At 43.8% G+C, this 19,855-nt stretch overlaps 2 protein-coding genes across 2 annotated transcripts in view; one reads left to right on the top strand and one right to left on the bottom strand.

Moving 5' to 3' along the window:
- Nucleotides 1–233: 233 nt before the first annotated feature.
- usp42 (ubiquitin specific peptidase 42) lies at nucleotides 234–11,839 on the top strand. Its single transcript, XM_034569707.1, has 18 exons — nucleotides 234–600; nucleotides 2,403–2,652; nucleotides 3,311–3,517; nucleotides 3,680–3,790; nucleotides 4,005–4,104; nucleotides 4,682–4,749; nucleotides 4,854–4,924; nucleotides 5,053–5,135; nucleotides 5,222–5,333; nucleotides 5,447–5,587; nucleotides 5,912–6,012; nucleotides 6,256–6,421; nucleotides 6,536–7,207; nucleotides 7,309–7,391; nucleotides 7,532–8,635; nucleotides 8,957–9,270; nucleotides 9,357–9,422; nucleotides 10,275–11,839. The coding sequence occupies exons 2-17, from the start codon at nucleotides 2,412–2,414 to the stop codon at nucleotides 9,392–9,394; spliced, it is 3,612 nt and encodes a 1,203-aa protein (XP_034425598.1). The 5' UTR covers nucleotides 234–600; nucleotides 2,403–2,411; the 3' UTR covers nucleotides 9,395–9,422; nucleotides 10,275–11,839.
- Nucleotides 11,840–12,051: 212 nt separating this feature from the next.
- The window catches only part of LOC117752434 (cytohesin-3-like), a 31,943-nt gene continuing 24,139 nt past the window's right edge, over nucleotides 12,052–19,855 (bottom strand). The window contains exons 10-13 of the mRNA XM_034569713.1: nucleotides 19,362–19,438; nucleotides 17,474–17,545; nucleotides 17,030–17,184; nucleotides 12,052–13,558 (exon numbers count right to left, since the gene is read on the bottom strand). Coding sequence (XP_034425604.1) covers nucleotides 13,486–13,558; nucleotides 17,030–17,184; nucleotides 17,474–17,545; nucleotides 19,362–19,438 — 377 coding nt within the window. The 3' untranslated portion in view covers nucleotides 12,052–13,485. The remainder of the gene's footprint in view (nucleotides 13,559–17,029; nucleotides 17,185–17,473; nucleotides 17,546–19,361; nucleotides 19,439–19,855) is intronic.

Below are 19,855 nucleotides of genomic sequence, written 5' to 3'. Positions count from 1 at the left end.
ATTGTTTAGAATGACATTCAGAGTAGCACAGGAGTAGAACTTGACATTTTCTTGTAAATGTAAATGTTTTTCTTTAATATTTAATTTCAGAATATTCAGTGTATTTTCTCTGTAACATTTCTGATGTAGAATAACGATAGGAGTGAACTAACAGGATTTTAATGGTTGGAATAGTAGGTTAGATATTTCTTTTATTCCCCTAAAGCCAAGGCACTAAGCCTGTTGTTGCGGGAAATGTCCTAAAACTGGTATAAAATGTGGTCGGTTGTTCAAATAATGCAAAGATGAATGATACTGCTGCAGCAATGTGTTCATCGGGATGTTTCTGGACAGACTCTGTATCGTGGCTTCATATACAGAGTAGGATTGTGGGCTGAACATCATGTACAACTGTCGGAGGTGTGTACATGCGACGGATCTTCCCGAAACACGTTCCTCGCCGAGAAATCACCGAAGCAGCCAATCACACGCCTTGTTTCATCCCGTGTGCCCGGATGTACCCGTGGGGCAATAAGCTACGTCATTGTTCACCGCCGGACACCCGCTGGAAATGAGGAATGGATTTACAGGCGCTATTAACGTGTTCGTAACAGATTCCAGGTGAGTGTGTTGTTGCGTTCACGACCTGGGGGCAGTTCCACCGTGCAGCCGGAACATTTGGTCGCGCCTGAGCCGCACAGATTAGCTGTAGTAGCCGTACACCGGTCCCTCTGTCATGTCGGAGAGAGCAGCGCAGTGGGCGCACACAGCCGCCGGTACCGAGCCCCTCCTTTCTTAGCTAAGCTACACGTCCCGTTACCCGGGCCTCCGACGTCCGAACCGCAGCCACTTCGAATGGGAAGGCGGAACTGCGCGCTCGGACGCGTAGAGAAAATGGCTGTGTCGCTCTCCGCCATGTCAGAGAGCGTCCATCGTGTAGCAGCGGCAGCTAGCGGCGTTAGCATCAATAGTACCACACGAGTGCCGCCACCGCACGTAACGTTAGCTTCTGCGTTACGTGTCGCCGTTTCCATGGCGTCGGCGGCTCGCTCGCCCGCAGTCGTTCCGTTCCTGTCTTCGACGAGAGCTACGGGCTTGTGGGCAGAGCTGCGTCTCCCTCACCGGGTTTAATGGAGCTTTAGCGCGTGTTTTATTGAAGTTTCGCGGTGCTGCGTGCTACAGGCCTAGCAGCCGTCTGTTAGCCAATGTGAGCCAGGCTGCAGGTGTCGTGCCAAAAAGTGATCGTCTGCCAGAAACTGATCGCCGTCCACGGGAGCGCGCGCACAGTGTGTTAAAGTTGTATCGCCCCGTTTACATGCGAGTGTAAACGGGGCGATACAACCCCCGTGATACGGGGGTTGATAACGTTTGCTTCTCCAGCTCCCACGTTGACGTTGGTCGTTTTATTTTTAGCCATAGCCGCTAGCTCCTATCAGTTAATTGCTAATAGTTAAACGGCTAAGGTTAAAGATGCAGTGTGTAAAATGTAGTGACATCTAGTGGTGTGTTGCATGTTGCAGCTGAATACCCCCCCACCCTGCCCTCCAAAACATGATAGAGAACCTGTGGTAGACTTCAGTTGTCATACAAACTCAAAAGGTGTTTAGTTTGTCCAGTCTGGGCTACTGTAAAGAACATAGCAGCCTCCAGAAGTAAGTATAAAGTATTTGAATATAAACGGCCCATTCCATGGTAAAGAAAACACACATTTGTATAATTTAGATGATTACACACTAGTGATAACATCTCTAGGATTACTTTATATTCAATTTCTACAATACATCCTTTTCACCTAAATCTTACACATTGGATCTTTAACGTGTGCTGCTGTTAACGTTTATAACAACAGTTTAATACTTCAATGTTGTTGAAACAGGAACTCTACTGACCTCCAAATGCATCATAAAGACCGGGGGTGTTGGTCTCTATGACGCTTCGCCGAGTTTGTTGTGCTACTTGACTTTGTCGCCACCACTTTGTCGCATTGTTTACTTATCTTTGTACCTTGTATGCAAAATGCTTCCAAACAGCACTTTAGCTTTTTTCATTTTTGACTAAAACTGGTCGCGATGGCTGTTCAGCAGCAGCAGTTGCCATGTTAAGTTAGTTTTATGTTGGCGACACTTGCTCAGTGTGGTGACGTCAACCAGAGTTCATGTGTTCAGCTGCTAGTGAGGGGAGGGTTTGTGTGTCTGCCTGTCTGCAGCGGTGCTGTGTGAAGTTTTGAGTCAACTGGAGGAGGACGTTGGTAACGGTACTGTTGCAAATTAGTATCTACTCCGATACTCATTTTTAGTATTGATTAGTATCTGAGTATCGTTTTTTTTTTGACAACCCTAGTTAAATAGATTGTGTTCCCTTAAATACATCCCATTAAGAACAAGATCTTTAAGTTGTACACTTCTGTTTTTCTCTTCATACAGCAATGAACAATGACCATAGTTGACAGATCTTCAGAAAAGTCTGACCACGAGTCAGTCGGGTGTAACCGATCTCCCTTCACCAGTGGAGACGCGGGGATGGACGGCAGCTGTTCCAGCAGCTGGGCGGTGGGTCCCACCATGCCGAGTGACTCTCCTCGGCTGAAGGCTCCAGGAGGCTGCCTGGGCCCGACACCTGGAGCTGCCGTCTACAACAGTACTCTCTCATCTGTGGACCGGCCCAAGGAGCAAGGTAGGAGCAAGCCACAGTTAAGCTTGTACTTGAGACCAATGTCAAGATTTTGCCACTCGTATTAGAAATGATTCTTCACACTTTTGTTAGGTCAGATGCGAAAGGTAAAAAAAAAATGACATCAGAAATGTCTGAAGGTAATTCATTTGTTTTTACACAAAATACCACGTTGCTGATTTCTATTTTCCTTTGCTGAATTGGCTGTGATGTTTTAAGTGACATACTCCTACAGGACGGTTGAGAATTATTATCTGGAAATAATTGCTCTGCTTTGGTCAACTTTCTGTTGGCTCCTGTTTCTGTATGGAGTGTGGCACAACTTGTTTTGTGGGTGTTGTGCTGCTGGTTCCACTCTACCTTCATTTATCCAGTTATGTAACAAAGCCAGTTTGGAATCTGGAGCATGATCAATCATTTGAGCTCGTGACACAATTGTTGTTTTGATATAAAGAGCAGTAATCTGACTTGTTCAGGGGAAATTGCAAACTCTTTATCTTCTATTTTCTCCCTCAGCTTGTTTTACAGTGTTAGACATTCATAAGAATCACATTTTAGAATTTATTAGAATATCAGCAATGACTATAAGGTGTCAGATTGTCCTCGATCTGGTAAATACATTAAATCTGATATAAGAAATGATGTCCCTCTGTTTGTCCAGTGATCAGCAATGGTGACGGCATTGAGTTGCCGCAGAAGGTCCTCTTCCCTCCAGACCGCCTCATCCTGAAGTGGACCCAGGTTCACCGTATCGGTGCCGGCCTGCAGAACATGGGGAACACATGCTTCCTCAACTCAGCGCTGCAGTGTCTCACCTACACGCCTCCATTTGCTAACTACTTGCTGACACGCGAGCACTCTAAAACATGTGAGCTAGTGTTCATTGTTTCATGGTGGGTCTTTGCACCCATTTTTTCGTGTATTTGTACGGTGATACAATACATATAAGTTTAGCACCGTCTATGAGCTGTTTTCTAGTCTGAATAATGTCTTACTTATCAGTGTTTTTGTGAATCTTTCCCTGCACCAGGTCACGAGCCGGGGTTCTGTATGATGTGTACCATGCAAAACCACATCATTCAGGTCTTTGCCAACTCTGGGAATGTCATCAAGCCCATTGGTGTGCTCAATGAGCTCAAAAGTAAGTATTTGTAAAGCTAGAATGCTGAAGTTGTGCCCTTATACAAAACATTTACCTAAAATGAATGACAGGAGGCGCTGTGCTGCTGTTTACCTTTTCATTTTGGAGGGAAACTATCTAGTGGGAGTATAAATTGAGTTATCTTCTGTCAAAATCATTGTTGGTATTTACCAAGCTTACATATCCTCCTCCATTGTGTTTTTTCCCCTCACAGGGATAGCAAAGCACTTCCGCTATGGAAGCCAAGAGGATGCCCATGAATTCCTGCGGTACACAGTGGATGCTATGCAAAAGTCCTGCTTACCTGGAACCAAGTAAGTTTGAGCCGAAGCTGTTTCATATATGAAAGGGATGAGACGCAATCATGTTTACTTTCAAAGGTTGTCCCAATATTTTCATATTTTTCTTATTAGATTTACAGTTCATGATCTTAAGTCAGGCACTTGACATTAGAAGGAAGTTTTTAATCTAGAAATTTAGTCAATCCACTGAACATTTTAGAGTCCATCCAGGATAAATCCTGCATAAAAACTCAATACAGATTATCCAAAGTATTCCTTTTTACTGCTGAAATATAGGAAATCAGTGCTGCGCAATGTTGCCATGTAGGTTTTGTACACATATGAAGCCTCCATGCATTTTTAACTTAAAGTCAAGAGCAGGGTATGTTTAATAGATACACTGCTGGCCATTGTGGTTTTCAGGAGACTCTTAAATAATCATTTTAACCATGGCAAGTATCAAGTCAGTTCTCATTTGGTACTAGCAGCTGGCCGGTTGTCTCTGTTTCAGTATAGTACAAACATTGGTTTGTTTTGTGATTAATAAGACAGACGGAGAATTATGTCTCTACCTTCGTGATATAATATCTAATATTTATTTCTGTGACAGATTGGACAGGCAGACACAGGCAACCTCTTTCATCCATCAAGTATTTGGCGGGTACCTAAGGTCCAGAGGTAAGACATTAGTCTTAATTTTATTTTCTTGATTCATTTCTTCTTATTTCATGTTTTTGTTTCTTCTCTGACTAATTTCCCTGTCTTGTCTTTTTATTTTCCAGTGAAATGTTTAAACTGCAAAGCAGTCTCAGATACATTTGACCCCTTTCTAGATATCACTCTGGAAATTAAGGTAATTCCTCAAAATTCTCAAGTCACTTGTGAGTCTGATTTACAGCAAATGTGTGACAAAATGTAAATTCAGATTTGGTCTATTATAATAGTTCCAGACTCTCAAAATAGATTTGTCTCTCCACGCAGACGGCTTCAAGCGTCTCAAAGGCTCTGGAGCAGTTTGTTAAGCCGGAGCAGCTGGATGGAGAAAACGCCTACAAATGCACCAAGTGAGTTGTCAGATGATAAAAAAGTGTTTTTATTTATTTATTTATGTCAGTTTGTCGCCTAACCACTCAACATTTGTCCCCCTAAGGTGCAAAAAAATGGTCACAGCCTCGAAGAGATTTAGCATCCACCGCAACGCCACCGTGCTCACCCTCTCACTCAAACGCTTTGCAAACTTCAGTGGAGGCAAAATTACAAAGGTACCCGATCACAAATTCAGAGTCACGCTACAGTCATAGTGTGGCTCCACTACGCAGTAAAGGGAAAATCTGATTAGTGGTTTGAAATTAATCGGTTGCTCTGTGTCCAATAGGATGTAAAATATCCAGAGTACCTGGACCTGCGGTCGTTCATGTCTCAGACTCAAGGAGAGTCCCAACTCTACGGCCTGTACGCTGTGCTGGTCCACTCTGGATTCAGCTGTCACGCTGGACACTACTTCTGCTATATTAAGGTACTGGCAATGCTACAGATCAATGTTCTACTCTATCAGGACACTGCTGTTGCCAAGTGTACCTGCACACGTTTATCTCCTCAACACTTCATCAACAACTCACTGTAGCAGAGATAAATGCAGAGTTCCCACAAAATCTTGAACAGACTGAACTGAGAAAAGAGTATGTTCTATTGTAATATGTCTTAAAACACATTTGTATATGGTGATATTTGTACTCAGATTTCTCAACTTTAAAAATCATTTTCAGAGACTGAGTAAACATTTGGATAACAAGGATGAATCTGTTGTCAAATCTGCTGACACTTCTGTTGTGTCTCACAGGCGAGCAATGGTCAGTGGTATCAGATGAACGACTCCTCTGTGTCCGTCAGCGACATCAGGACTGTTCTCAACCAGCAGGCCTATGTCCTTTTCTACATAAAGTGAGTAAACCACAATAGTCTGTAATTTATTTGGTCGTAAATTAACTAACTTAACAAGAAATGTAATCAAAAAAATGTTTAACTGAGGAGTAACTAAAGTAACATTTTGACAATCAAGTTCTCTACTGATTGCCATTCTAGTTATTTATCCATTTTGATGAGAAGATGGTCTGAACAAAATTATGAAAAAAAATGAACCTTGGTCACGTAGATGCTAATGTGCCTTCCTTTTGGTATCATCAGGTCCAGTGATGGGAAAAAAACAGCGGACTACAGTCACATGAACCACAACCCTGGAATCCCTGGTCAGTCGTCACCACGTCCGGTGGTGATACCACGCATCAACACCACCGTCCATCAAAACAACATTGGCTTTATAGGTCCCCAGCTGCCCCCACACATGACCAAGGTACTGCAGACGTGCTAATGTCGAACTACTTGTGATTTATCATGTTTCAGTTTCTAGTTGGTGTTCTACCTTGACAACAAATATTTCCTTGTGTACCTCATGTTTCCTTCTCAGAGCACTCTCTACGTCAATGGGAATGGATCGCTGAGGGACTATCCCACAAGCTCCAAGCCCAGCACCAGCAGTAGTGCTGTAGGAAAACCTAACCACGGACTGGCCTCTTCCTCCTCCTCCATCTCCCACTCAATCAGCCGGCCCACAATGATCCCAGACCATGACAAACGTCAGAAGCTTTCATTTTTCATTGGACAAAGCAAGCAGAACCGCCCATCCTCCTCCTCCTCCTCATCCTCTTGCAGCCAGCCTTCCTCTGCCAGCGGCTCCTCCTCCAGCTCTCTATCCTCCTCACAGTCTACCTCAGACGTCCACTCAGACGTTCGGTTCATTCCACGTCAGCTTCACCACGTTAACGGCATGTCTTGCAGTAACGGCGATCACCACACTGGAGGTAATGGAGCATCATTCCTGGTGCCGTACGGCCAAGAGTCTTCTGAGGAATCAGACCAGGAGAACTGTGGCGCTCTGGAGAATGGCTGCTTAGCTAAGTCTCACCTCAACGGTAACAACAGAACAGGAGGCGTCTTTGAGAAATCTCCTCAAGCCACAAACAGAGAGTCAGAAGTGCACCATAATGGTAACGGATTATTGTATGGCGTCTCTAAATCAGGCCAAAATGGACACCATTATGGACAACACAAAATGAATGGACACTACACCTCTGACAAGGTAAAATGCTTTGTGTTATTTCTATCGCTTTATGACATGTTCATTATTTGTGTTGATCAGTTTTTTTGAATAAAAAAATGATCTATTTTTATGCCCTTCAGATCTGTGGCAGTGATCATGGATCTTTGTCCTCGGGGGCTACCATTGCTGCTAATGGTGTAGATGGTGACCATAGTCCAACAAGGTAATGTAACATTCTAACCATGAGCAAGACAAGTTTTATTTATTTATTTTATTTAGTGAATTATTAAGTTATAATTGTAATTATCTTAAAGGTTTGGTTTATAGCATTTCTAATCTGCTTGTCTGTTTTGTTTTTCCCAGCAAAGAGGCGTATAATTCAGCCTCGTCATCACAGACCTGTTCTTCTCGGAGCATCCATCCTGCTGCCAGTGAAAGCCAGCACCTCTCCCCTCCTCACAAAAGGGCTAAAAGTGTGTCTGAACCCCTGCCTCAGCATACAGCACCCTCCACTGTTAGCATTCCACCTTCAGCTACTGCTACAAAGACCCATTCTGTTGCATCTGGAGAATCTGCTTCCTCCTCAGCACATCATGGCAACCCCGCGGCCTTATCCTCCCCGGCAGACCGCTCCGAGAGCACCACTGGGGCATCTGCTGCTCCACAGAAGGTTAGCGTAAGTGGGGATGAATCCAAGAATCTACCACAGAAAAACGGGCCGTCAGCAGGGATGGAAGGAAGAACAGACGCCAAGGAGCAGCAACAGTCCAAGCCCAGTTCTAGTGGCAGCGATGGACAATATTCCAGAGACAGAGACAGGCTGCACTCTGACTGGAGCAGAGAGAGACACTACAGGGACCGGAGTGAAGAGCGGGAGAGTGACGGTGATCGGCATCGGCACAGACGGGACCACCGAGAACACCGCCACAATCATCGCTTGCACAGTGATCATTTGTCTCCTCATGATCGACATTACAGAGACTGGGACTCTGAGCGTCGCTATGAGCGGACTGTCCACCACCCCAAGGAGCGCAATCGCGACAGGTCCTCTCACCATTACCACCGTCATCGATCCAGAGAGGATTGGGACTGTGAGCGGAGGGGGAACGGTCACTCCCACCGCGAGGAGTCTCGCAGTCGCTCGAGGTGGCAGCAGGAGAGTCGAGAATCCCGGGTAACGAAGGAAAAGAGCAACGGCAGGGAGAGGAACTCTTACCCTTCAAAAGAGGAGACTTCCTTTCCTGCCACAGTGTCAGAAACATCGGCAAAGTACAAAGGCTCGCCGCCTCTGCCTCCTCTCTCCATGTCGAGATCAGCTCCAAACACAGACGATCAAAATCACAAGAGGACTGCTGATAATCTGAGCAAGGAGAGAGACGAAAGCCCTGAGGCCCGTCACTCTAAAAAACACAAAAAGAGCAAGAAGAAAAAGAAGTCAAAGGACAAAGACAGACACAGAGAGAGCGGGTGAGTGATACTATTGATCCATTTTTACAAGGAGAAAAATGCTGACCATTCTGTGTTCAGCTTCTCAAATGTAAAGTTTGCTGCTTTTCTTTATCATATAACTGTGAACTTTACATTTTTGAGTTTTGGCCTTTTTGTCAAGAGAACAAGACATTTGAAGATGTCGCCTCAGACTCTGTTGTTGCAATGGCACTTTTTTCTTGATATTTTGTGTTTCACATGGTTAATCAATAATAAAAGTAACTGAGCCCTCCAGACAAAGCCTTATATCTCAGTTAATTGTGGATTAAGACTAATCATGTGTTTTCCATCTTACCCTAGAAGCTCTGACGTGGATTCAGACAGAATTGCTGAAATAAAAAAGAAGAAGAAGAAAAACAGGCGGCAGCGGGATGGCGAGGCCAAGCAGCAGAGCCCAGGCGCCGCACAGAGACACAAGAACAGAAGCAGCGAGGAACGGGAAAGCTGCAAGCGGAGTTACTATGACACCAAGGACGCTACACACAACTATGGTTTTTTACCAGAAAAACGCCGGCGCATAGACTACGCTGATCCTCGCATTGACCATCTACCCCCCCCTCAGCCCATTTCAGCCACCAATGGTTCAACTCACCGCCATCTCAATGGACACACAGGTATTACAGGTGCTTTCACATACAAACCATACTATAGCTGAATTAAATGCTGTGTGTCAGTTTAAAGCATTCATTCTGTTTTCTAGGAAACGGTTACAGTCGAACCAATGGCAACTCCCACTGATTCTCCAGTGGCCTGAAACACTGACTCTGTGAGTGGGCGTCCTTTTTACTGATCATCACTGTTTGCTGTAGTAGTGTCAATGCTAATAAACTGTATCCCTTCTCGATACCGATACCAATACCTGGACTTTTTGTATTGGCTGATAAAGAGAACCGATCTGATACCATTGCATTTCAAAAAAATATATGTATTTTGATTGATTGATTGCTATCATTGTTGTATGGCCTGGCTCAGGTTAAAAACTGTATATACATATATATAAATACATACTGAGACTGAAAATGACCAACTACATAAAAAGAAGTTCTATGGGGTCATTCTTTAACAGTCGTATCTGAAAAGAACACAAATAAATAAATCTCTAAATACACAACGATGAACTCAACAATTTGTTGCGAGGCTCTTTGTTCGCTTGAATGCTGTTTTAAAAAGTTGAATTCCCTTCGTCTGGGTGAACTCCTCGTGCTCTTACATGTGATGGTTCTTCAAATACCTAATGACACAAGTGCAATCCCTCCAGACTGAGGTCTTGAAGTGGAAGTTTTAGCTGTGGGACTATCCTGTGTGAAATGTTGCCAAATTGCTGACATAGCTAGCTCTGGCTAACGCTACACTACAGGAAATCACTTCTCCGCCGCCCTAAAAACAGTACTTGCCAGTGGCAGTCCAGCCACTGTGTTGGGAAAAGAAAATTGCAGTTTTATCTGGCTGAAACTAAAATACTTAAAAGACATGGTATTGGATCGGTTCATAGATTCAAGTCCCGGCACTCTTTCCAGTATTGGAGGCGTTTCTGATGCTGGTAGCGCAGTATCTCTACATGTTTTTGCTCATAGTTCTGCCTACCAATTTTGACATGGTCTCTTCTTTTTCATTTCAGGCGCATCAACACCATTTTAACAGCAGAGGAATGACATCAACGACCTTTTGACATGGTGCTTCTTCTTCGTTGGGAATAAATTGTATTTTTACCAAAAGTTAAGTGTTTTAAAATATTCCGAAAATCTTTTTTTAAGGCATTAATTATTTGCCGTAATTCTCTTTAACTATGGGTAAAAAAAATAACGCTCACCTTGTTGAACATGTATGATGAAAAATATTAATATATACTCGTATGAACACAAACAAAGCCTGGAGCTTAAAACATCTCAACTGCTGCTCAGTGGAACTCAGGACTCGAAAAACTTGTTAAACATCCCATTACGGATTATCCACCCGCTTCGAATAAGAATGAAACAAAAGGGAAGTGGCCTAAGAGTCAAACTGTCAAGGCATCAGTTTGACTGAAAGTTCAAGATGTCACTATATCTACAGAGCTTCTGAGTTTTTACATCCATCCCACTGGGAGCGGACGAACTGCAGGAGGGAGATTTTCACGAACGAGGCGGCCGAGCGCAGTGGTGGGAACAAGGCTTCGCTGACTGATGCCTCCACTTTAACCCTGGACAGACTTGAGGACATTTCCCTGCTTACGTTTTTCTCCTTTTTTTATTTTCCCGTTTCCATTTTTGCTCTGAAGCCTAAGATTCACTCTGTAATTTTTAAACTTTTTTCACAAGATGAGGAGTTTTGTCTCGCCTACATCACAACTCTCTCACTCGCTCTTTTTTTAAATGTTCAGAAAGAAAGCATCAAACATTTATCATCGCTGTGGACCATTTGTGTTTGCTTTTTAATGAAAACTACAGTTTGTGTCTTCTCGCGTCATAAAAGAATACTGTGAATTTAATTTTGAACTGTACTATCAGTTATTTTATATGTACAAAAAGATCCTGTATCAGGATTAGCAGTAGATGTTTTGTTGTTTTGCTTTTGTTTTTAGAACACTTGTTAATTTTGACCATGTTCTTTGGAGTATGGATTGATTTCTCTTTTTTATTTTTCGTTTTGTTATGTTGTGTTTTTCAACTTTAGACAGACGTTGGAAAAACTGCTGTTATACCTTTTTAGTTTTAGCATGTCAGAATTTATACATTGTATAAGGTAAAAGCCTTAAAATACATTTGTTTATGTCTGTAATTTGTTCTTGGTCTTTGACATTTACAAGCTGCATTGAAATGAATGATAAATCTTTAGTGAGGAGAGTTGCCAGGGTTTTTTTAGAAAGCTCTTGTATCACACAGAAGAGACTGATTGTATTCAGCCTCTTGAAGGGCAAACGGTTGAATCACGATGTATCAGCGAGGACTGAAAGTGATGGCGCTCTTTATTCAGGTGTTGTTAAACACCCACCTTTCTAGCTGTTCGAGGAGCAAAGACCTTGCTCGGGTGTAAAATACCAAAGAGTCGAGCTCTTCTCACTGAATTCACACGGACACTGTTCACTGATCAGCATGTGTTTTTTAATTCAAAGTCTTCACATGAGCGGTTTACCCAAGATCAAAACCGGAAACCTGCACCTAAACAATGTGGGTCGGTTTGATGGACCTTGGGATTCCAGTCAGCATTCACATGATTTAAGTCCACGTTCTGCACGTTTTGTTTTTTTAACTTACCATGTCCTGTGAGTATGTTTTTTTTCTTCTATCTTAATTCAAGAGCGTGATCTTAGAAAGCAGGACTTATTGATTTCATGTTCAGAATTTGTAATGCTCTCTGTCAAAACCATGCGCTCACAATCAAAACGCTCCCTGCTTGGATGTTATGGTGCTACAAGTCTAATTCTAGTCCACTTCCCTAACCAATAGAATGCCAGGTGTAGTTACTATGAGTGAAGTTGTCCCGCCCTTCATTGAGAAGGAGTCCAGCAGATCTCTGGTCAACATAAAGCGGCAAAATCAAGGATGTCAAGTTCTTTTTATGTTTTCAATACAGTTACTAGCAACTATAAAAACAAAAAAGGCGACCCACCACAGCTGGCAATCTGTTAGTTGGGACAGACTAGAAATCCGAACCATTTCTCCTGCGCACAGGAACGAGAGCTAAAGCTGGAAGGCTGGGAATGTTTTGAGTGCGAGTGCAGGGTTTCGAGTGAGCGCATTACAAAATCTGAGAAATAAGCCCCGCTCACAAACTGAAAGAACACTCTTGAACAAAGATAAGGGGGAAAAAAACACCATTAGGTCTCTGTAATGTGAGTTTTTCTCTCATGAATCATCACATTATCTGATCTTCAGTAAAAACACCGTGTGAGGAGACTTCACTGCTCCGCACAAGGTGCCACTTCCACTACTATAAACTGTTGAACTAAAAGGTGAACGGGTACAGGCTATGGCTGTTATGACTGACATGCTACATAAATACAACAAAGAAAGAATAAAAACCAGTATGTACATTATATATTATACATGCATAATGTAATGAGTCTGGGGCTGCCTCTTTTGTTAAAAACAATAAGCAAATAAATACAAAAGAAATGAACACAGAGATGCATCTTCAATATGTAACGGTACAGAACTAATATATATGATGCAACAGTGGCCACTTGAAAGGGTCGTTCCTCTAAGTGTGTGTGTGGTACTATTTCCCCTGAATCGTTTACGTCTTCGTTTTCAAAGAGGGAATAAGGTGGCACACGCTAAATTACAGAAGAATATGAGCCTGGATTTCATTTTCTTGGTTAAATCAGTAAGTTTGCATATACAGATACACAACAATCAGACCAGCTGATTTAAAAACTCGAGGCTTTCCGTAGTTAACGGAAAACATTGGCGTCGGCAACTGCTGATGCACGAGACAATTAAAGAATCAAAAGTTGGCGTCTGGGGGTGACCAACCTCACCAGGTGGAGAGAGACCGGAGGGATTCAGGTTTTACATCCTGCCCGTGCGTTTGTTGTGCAGTAGATGTAATTCCCCACATGTCCAGCAGAGGGCAGCAGTGCCACAGACACATTACGCACAAAATGTCCTATGATTCCAGTCGTGGCTGCTCCGCCTCTAAACTGTGGTCCTCAATGAACATCCAGCTCGGTGAAGATCCTGCAGGTCCTTATTCTCCATCTACACCTTCGCCTCTGATCTGATGTGCAGACGATCCTCCGGCTCCCAGACAAGCTTGACCCGAAAACTCCCACCTGTGTCTCCTGGGGCCGTGCTGGTCACAGAGAGGGCAGTGATGAAGACGAGGAGGATGTGGAGCGCGGGCGGACATCACTTCTTATTCGCTATCCTCTTCTTCCTGGTGGCCAGCATGTCGTAGAAAGGATCCCTGCTGATGCTCGCTCTGTGGGGAGAGGAGAGGAAGGAGCACGTCACTGAACTGTCCACCACATCAGACCTGCACACATTCCTGAGTCTTGCACTGATTTGAAAAATTACCCATCAAAAATGCTGAAATCTATTATAGAGCCTAAAGAAAACCTCAAACACGATCAGTGTGTGATGTTTAGAGCTTGCTGGGACTAATTCTTGATTCGATTTAGTAAATCCTAGGTGTACAACTCTGACCTTAATCCATCTCGTCTCCATCAGTCAATGCACCTTACAACACACCACTTCCTGTGCCTGCACTGTATTCTGTCAGGCTTTATAAAGAAAGAAAAACCCATCTGCCATGTGATCAACACCAAAGGCTGACGTTTGCAGTGATTTCACCCCCGGAAACCTGTTCTTCACTCACTCCTCTCGCTGTGCTATAAATATCAAAACATCTTGCTATTTATGTTATCCACACAAAAAGAAAAGGAAAGAATGCAGCAACGCATCCAAAGCTTGATTGATTATTTCAAACTGTGAGGGTACGATGAGTGTGATGGGTCCCTATTGATTCATTGGATAAGGTTTCTTTTATGTTACTATGACAATTCATGTTAGTTTTCACTGTATATTTTATGGGGACATCAAACACATCCGTGTGCTTGCAACTAAACTTAACGACATAATGTGACAATTGTGAAGCTGAAAATTGCGGAGTCATCTTAGCTGCTGTCAAACAACAAATCAGCAGGTTCAGGTGCATTCTTCCTTTAATGTCGTGATTCATTATACTTTTCCATGTTTGTTTTGGTAAAAAGGAAACAAGAATTCAAGAATAAAATAATAATATTCCGACATTGTTCTCATTATATTATATGCATGCAGTTGCAATATTATAAGAATATAGTCATAGTGTTAAAGTTGTAGAATGAAAAAGATCATAATTTTAGGCTACGATTGATTTACAGAGGATCAGCCTGTCGCCTTCATTAAAATGAGAAATGAGGAGCATCACAAATAACGCTATACGTAATCATTTGGCTCATGAGGACCACATTACCATTAGTGTCAGGACTTTGACAAGATTGTGCAAGAAGCTGAGTTTATAATGAAGAAAGAACCACACACATTAGGAGGTCTTGCCTCTTCTGTGGAGGAGGAATTGTTTTCTAGTGGTTGACTGCAGAGTTATCGTTGTTCTATATTTAAAGAGGTCTCATAGTTTCTCAAGAAACCACGAGAAAGAGTTGAACGACTTTATAATGATAATATTACACCTTTTTCAAGAAATCCCAGATTTTATTTACTTCATTATGTCCCTAATACTCATGATTTATTATATTATATTGCGCAACATTAGCATCCACTTTGTTTTGTGTGTCTGGCCACCAAACAAATATAAGGTTCTGTCCTGAGAAAAGTATCAGTTAGCATACAGGGGGTTTGTCTGAACTTTATGGCTTCATAAAAACACCAAAACAATGAGCTGAAAGACACTAAAACAGTTTTTAGTTTTCTTATACACAGTCAGTTTAAGAAATGATTATTATTATCATGAGGTTGTGACTGTAGCTGCTTTGTGTGTTGTCAGTGCCACACACTAGAGAGCGGAACAGCGCTGAGTAACCCAGAGGTTTCCCGGCAGCAGAACAGTGAACACACTGAGATGACCAGTCCTGTGTGTTGTTACCACAAGAGCAGTTTCCACCCAAGCAGATGAGTCAGGTGTGGATACAATGTGTGTGTGTGTGTGTGTGTGAATCTGCTGACTGCAGGACAGTCTGTCGCCGCAGCAGCTGAGTCAAACGTGTGGTTGAGGCAGCGCTGAGTTAAATCTGTGATCTTTATCATTCCAGCAACAAGAGGAAAAGCCTCAACCTCCCAGTGTTCAACTGGACTGAAACACTAGGGCCCTGCTCCGACCTGGTATCAAAATCCGTCCTGAGCGATCCGATCACAAGTGGACAGCACCAAGTACGTGTGTTCACACCAAAATGTGTCCTGAATGGATTTCACTGCCCTGTTCTATATGCAAATAAACACGTGTCATTTCTGTCCTCGACCACCAAATTATGATGTTTTTACCCAGTTTGAGTTTACAGATGTGTCTGATGTCACCGTGTTTGTGTCTGTGTGTGTGTGTGTCAGGACAAGAGAGAGCGGTAGAGAGAGAGAGAGGAGTAGGGTCCCTGTCACACATACATGACTATCAGTCTTCTCCCTCCCACTTCCAATCTGTCCAAGCGAGGAAGGGAATTAAGCTTTAGCTTCCTGTCCTTTCTGTGGCCGAACAAATCGCTGTGTGGAGTCAGACTTTGGGGTACTTTGACCGTGAAGAAAGATTTGACCAATTCGAGGGAAGTTTCAGTCATTATGTGGTGATCAGTGTTGATATTGTGGCAGTGGTCACCGACAAATCACCGTACGGACACAGAGAAGGGTAAAAACACGCTTGGTTAATTTGTGAAACTGCTGCAGGTCAGAGACGTCAGCTGAGTCCTTCACATCCCAGACCACCTCCGAATGTGGTTTTTGTGTTGGACCAGTTGGCTTCATGCTGACCCCTCGTGATGGGATCACTCAGGACGGGTGTCAGAATCAGGTCTGAACCGGGTCTAAGAGACAGCACTGTGGGCTCACACGTGTGCTTGTACACTAAAAGCACTCGGACGCCCGAGTGTGAAACCCGTCACACACACGATGTGTCACGAGAAGGACAGCCGACTGGAAATCTACCACACGAGAACCGCGAGCACCTCTCTCCTCTTTCGCCAGGCCGCCAAGATTACAGTAACTCTGCTGAAAAACCCATCACTTTCATTTAATGGATACACATCTGTCAATGCTAAGTGGTTTTTTTTCAATATCATTAGAGCAGGGGAGGACTGTGTAATACGATTTTTTCGCTCAGATATTGATCATATTTGCCAGTGGAGCTGCAGCCGAGTGGATGATAACCACTGAGCTGATCAATTACCCACTGGGTCCAATTTACCGCTGCACCTCCACTCTCCTGGTTAATCAGACGGCGTTCGGATCTGACGAATCGGGTGTAGGGTCTGCCAAAACACACTGAGAGCGCAGGGAGGCACAGCAGCGCCTGAGACGGTGTGTGTGTGTGTGTGTGTGTGTGTGTGTGTGTGTGTGTGTGTGTGTGTGTGTGTGCGCATGTGTGTGTTTTTCTTTGCTAAGCGCTAATCAAAGGGAAGTGAGCTTATCCAGCAGAGCAGAACTCACCTCGGAGTGTTATCTGTGTGCAAGTGTGAGAAACAGTCGCGTTTAGTCACCAGTGTGTGTGTGTGTGTGTGTGTGTGTGTGTGTGTGTGTGTGTGTGTGTGTGTGTGTGTGTGTGTGTGTTTAAGCTCACAGCTCTATGTGTTTGCGTGCTGCGTTCACACAGTCAAGGTCAGACATGAGAACGTCCCACATGGGAGCGGCCCAGTGTTGGCTAAGTGCCGTCTCAGTGTAAATGGATCCACACTAACGCGCCGCCTCTTACTTGATGGATTTGATCCACTCCTCCTTCTCCTCCGGCGTGGGGGCCGATATCCTGTACACCACGTGGTTGCCCTCGACGACCCGCCCGTCCGCCTCCGTCTTGCAGGCCTTGATCACCTGACCTTTGTGGTTTGGGTTGTAGAGCTCAAAGCAGTTCTGGGAGGAGATCATGAGAAATATGTGTGATGAAAGAAAAAGAACATCTCAGAGAAGATATAGGTTGTAACAAGGAGGTTTTGTTTTCATCTGTGTTTGTGTTTGTTAGTCTGTTAGTTAGCTGGAAAGTTACCATGAAGTCTAGATTTTTCAGCATTTTCATTGATTTGTGGGTCTTGAATTATAAAACCAAAGACATGTTCAGGAGGCTGATATTCACGATTGTGCACAACTTGGTGCAGAAGAAAAAGAAAATCCTGATCTAGTGAATTTAAAAGTTGCTCCTTACAGGCTTCCTCGGCTCGTCCACCTCTCTGATACTGAGGTTCTCCAGAGGAATAATCCCACGAGGCTCTTTATCCTGGAAACACATACAAAGACAGAATTGAGTCACTCACTCAGAACATAGATGTCTCTTAATCAACCATCTAACATGAAGACCAGGACCGATCGGACCTGAGATCTGATTGCTCGGTCCCGCTCACGTCACGTCCTCCTCTCGTGTCTACTTTCATCAAACCAACTTGAAAGCAGACACTTGCTCTCATCTTCTCTCCATCTCCAATGTCTTGAATGGCGTCCCGAGGCTGAGGACCGAGGAGAGGACTGCTTCTTGTGTTCTCTGGCTAGTGGCTGCTAGCTGCAGTTATTATTTATGTGTGATTATTATTTCTGCCCACGTAGTTGTTATATATGGATTGACGTAATTTCATTTGTGCTTTTGTTCAGTGTGTTCACTGTGCGTCCCTGACTATCGGGGGGTTTTCTTGGGTGCATTCACACCTGCACATTCATGTGGTCAAACTCTATCCGACTGCAATCCGATCACCCAAACCCCATTCTAATGCTGTAAAAGGGTAATTGTGAAAGATCCTCCTACACACACTCTTATCTACATGGGGCTGGTGGAGCACGACTGTTCAAAGCTATTTCATCAGCTACACATTGAAAACAAGAGTTCACAGACAAGCCAAGAGAAACTTTTTAGACGCTATGTGTAGCACCTTTAATTGTTTAAGTGTTTTAACTATTATCTTTACATTATATTGAGCCTGACAGCATCAAAGTTTTAAAAAGTCAAGGTGGCGATTAAAGCACATTCAAGGTTTTTATTCATCCTGGTCACGTAAGGGACAGCACCCGAGGGAGACGTAACCCTACACTCGCCATCCTCCAGCGACTGCTATTGTGCTTGTGGGTCCAGATGTGAAGTGTGTGTGTGTGGGTGTGTGTGTGTGTTTGGGGAGAGACCTTGAGGAACAGCCCTGTGTCCCGCTTGTCATCCTCCTACTAATGAGGGGGCACAGCAGGGGGAGGAAATGCTTGTGGACAACCCCTCACAGCTGGCCGTGTGCGTGCCATTTGAGTGTGTGCACCACCACAGCGTGTATGTGTGCGTGCTGACGGATTGGCGTGTGTGTGTGTGTTGGGGGAGGGTGTGCGTTCTCAGCATTAGGGATGCTGCTGGGTTCCTGGGGTGAAGCGTGGGGGTGATCCTCACAGCGGGTTGGGGGAGGCACTTGGTTTGCAGCGTAGCGGGGGGGCCAGATGTGTGCCGTAGACACTGCAGATGTTTCCCATGATGCCTCATGTTAATTGCTGAAGGGAGTTTTATTTAAGTCAAAGGGGCAACATCTGTTAAAGAGCAGAGCTGAAAGGCAAAGACCTTTGTCTGTCGCTCTCTCTGTGTGTGTGTGTGTGTGTGTGTGTGTGTGTGTGTGTGTGTGTGTGTGTGTGTGTGTGTGTGTGTGTGTGTGAGACAATAATTACAACTGTAGGATTTATTTTTTATGTCTCCTTTACTTATCGTCGTTTTGCACATTATCTATCTATACAAAATGTATTTACACTTTATATGTTTCACACACTCAGCTAAAAACTATCAGTATTGTAAATATTTTAACATTTGAAATTATAATTTTAATATAATATAATAATATAATATAACTTATTTGTACATTTTGGCTTTTATGGTTTCAACAAAAGATAAGATGTTTCTAGCCTTGGTGTTAAACTAAGCTTAATATTTGGCTGCAGCTTCATATTGAGCATAAGTGTTGAGTGTTATCAATCTCCTCATCTAACTCAAGAAGAGAAAACTAAGAAGAAGAATTGAATTATTAAATTATGAACAATCTATGGTTCCGAGACACACAAACACAGATCGGCCTACTCACTGTTGTGTATTCAAAGTAGTAGAGGCAGTTGTCAGTCAGAATGAACCACCTCCTCTTCCACGTCTTCACACGGCCGCCTGCGGACAGAAACACACCGCGCTTGATTTCAAACCGAAGAGGTGTCAGTGTTTGTGCATGTGCAGGCTAACCTGCAGGAGACCACGTGCCACATCTGCTTCTGATCACCATCCGTCTGCTTTAGTAGGCTCAGGCAGAGGTTGGATACTCCCTCCGCTAACCTCTCCCCGTCCCCAGAGCTCGAGCGCAAGGAGGGAGGGTGGGTGTGTTGGGAGGGGGGGGGGCTAGTGAAAACAGTTGAACCCTGTGTTACCTTCCAGGAGGAGGGCCGGACATGTGCACGCCACGTACAGAGTGTGTGAGCACTAAGGCAGGAGTGCATTCAACTGGGGTGGCCAGCGAGAGGGACAGATTTTATGAGCCTGGTTTGAGAAAAGTGTCTACCGATGCTTGTATGTAATGAAGAATAGCTCTTA

This window comes from Hippoglossus hippoglossus, chromosome 19 (assembly GCF_009819705.1).
Source record: "Hippoglossus hippoglossus isolate fHipHip1 chromosome 19, fHipHip1.pri, whole genome shotgun sequence".
Classification (NCBI taxonomy): Eukaryota; Metazoa; Chordata; class Actinopteri; order Pleuronectiformes; family Pleuronectidae; genus Hippoglossus; species Hippoglossus hippoglossus.
This window is presented reverse-complemented; position numbering and strand designations above follow the sequence as displayed.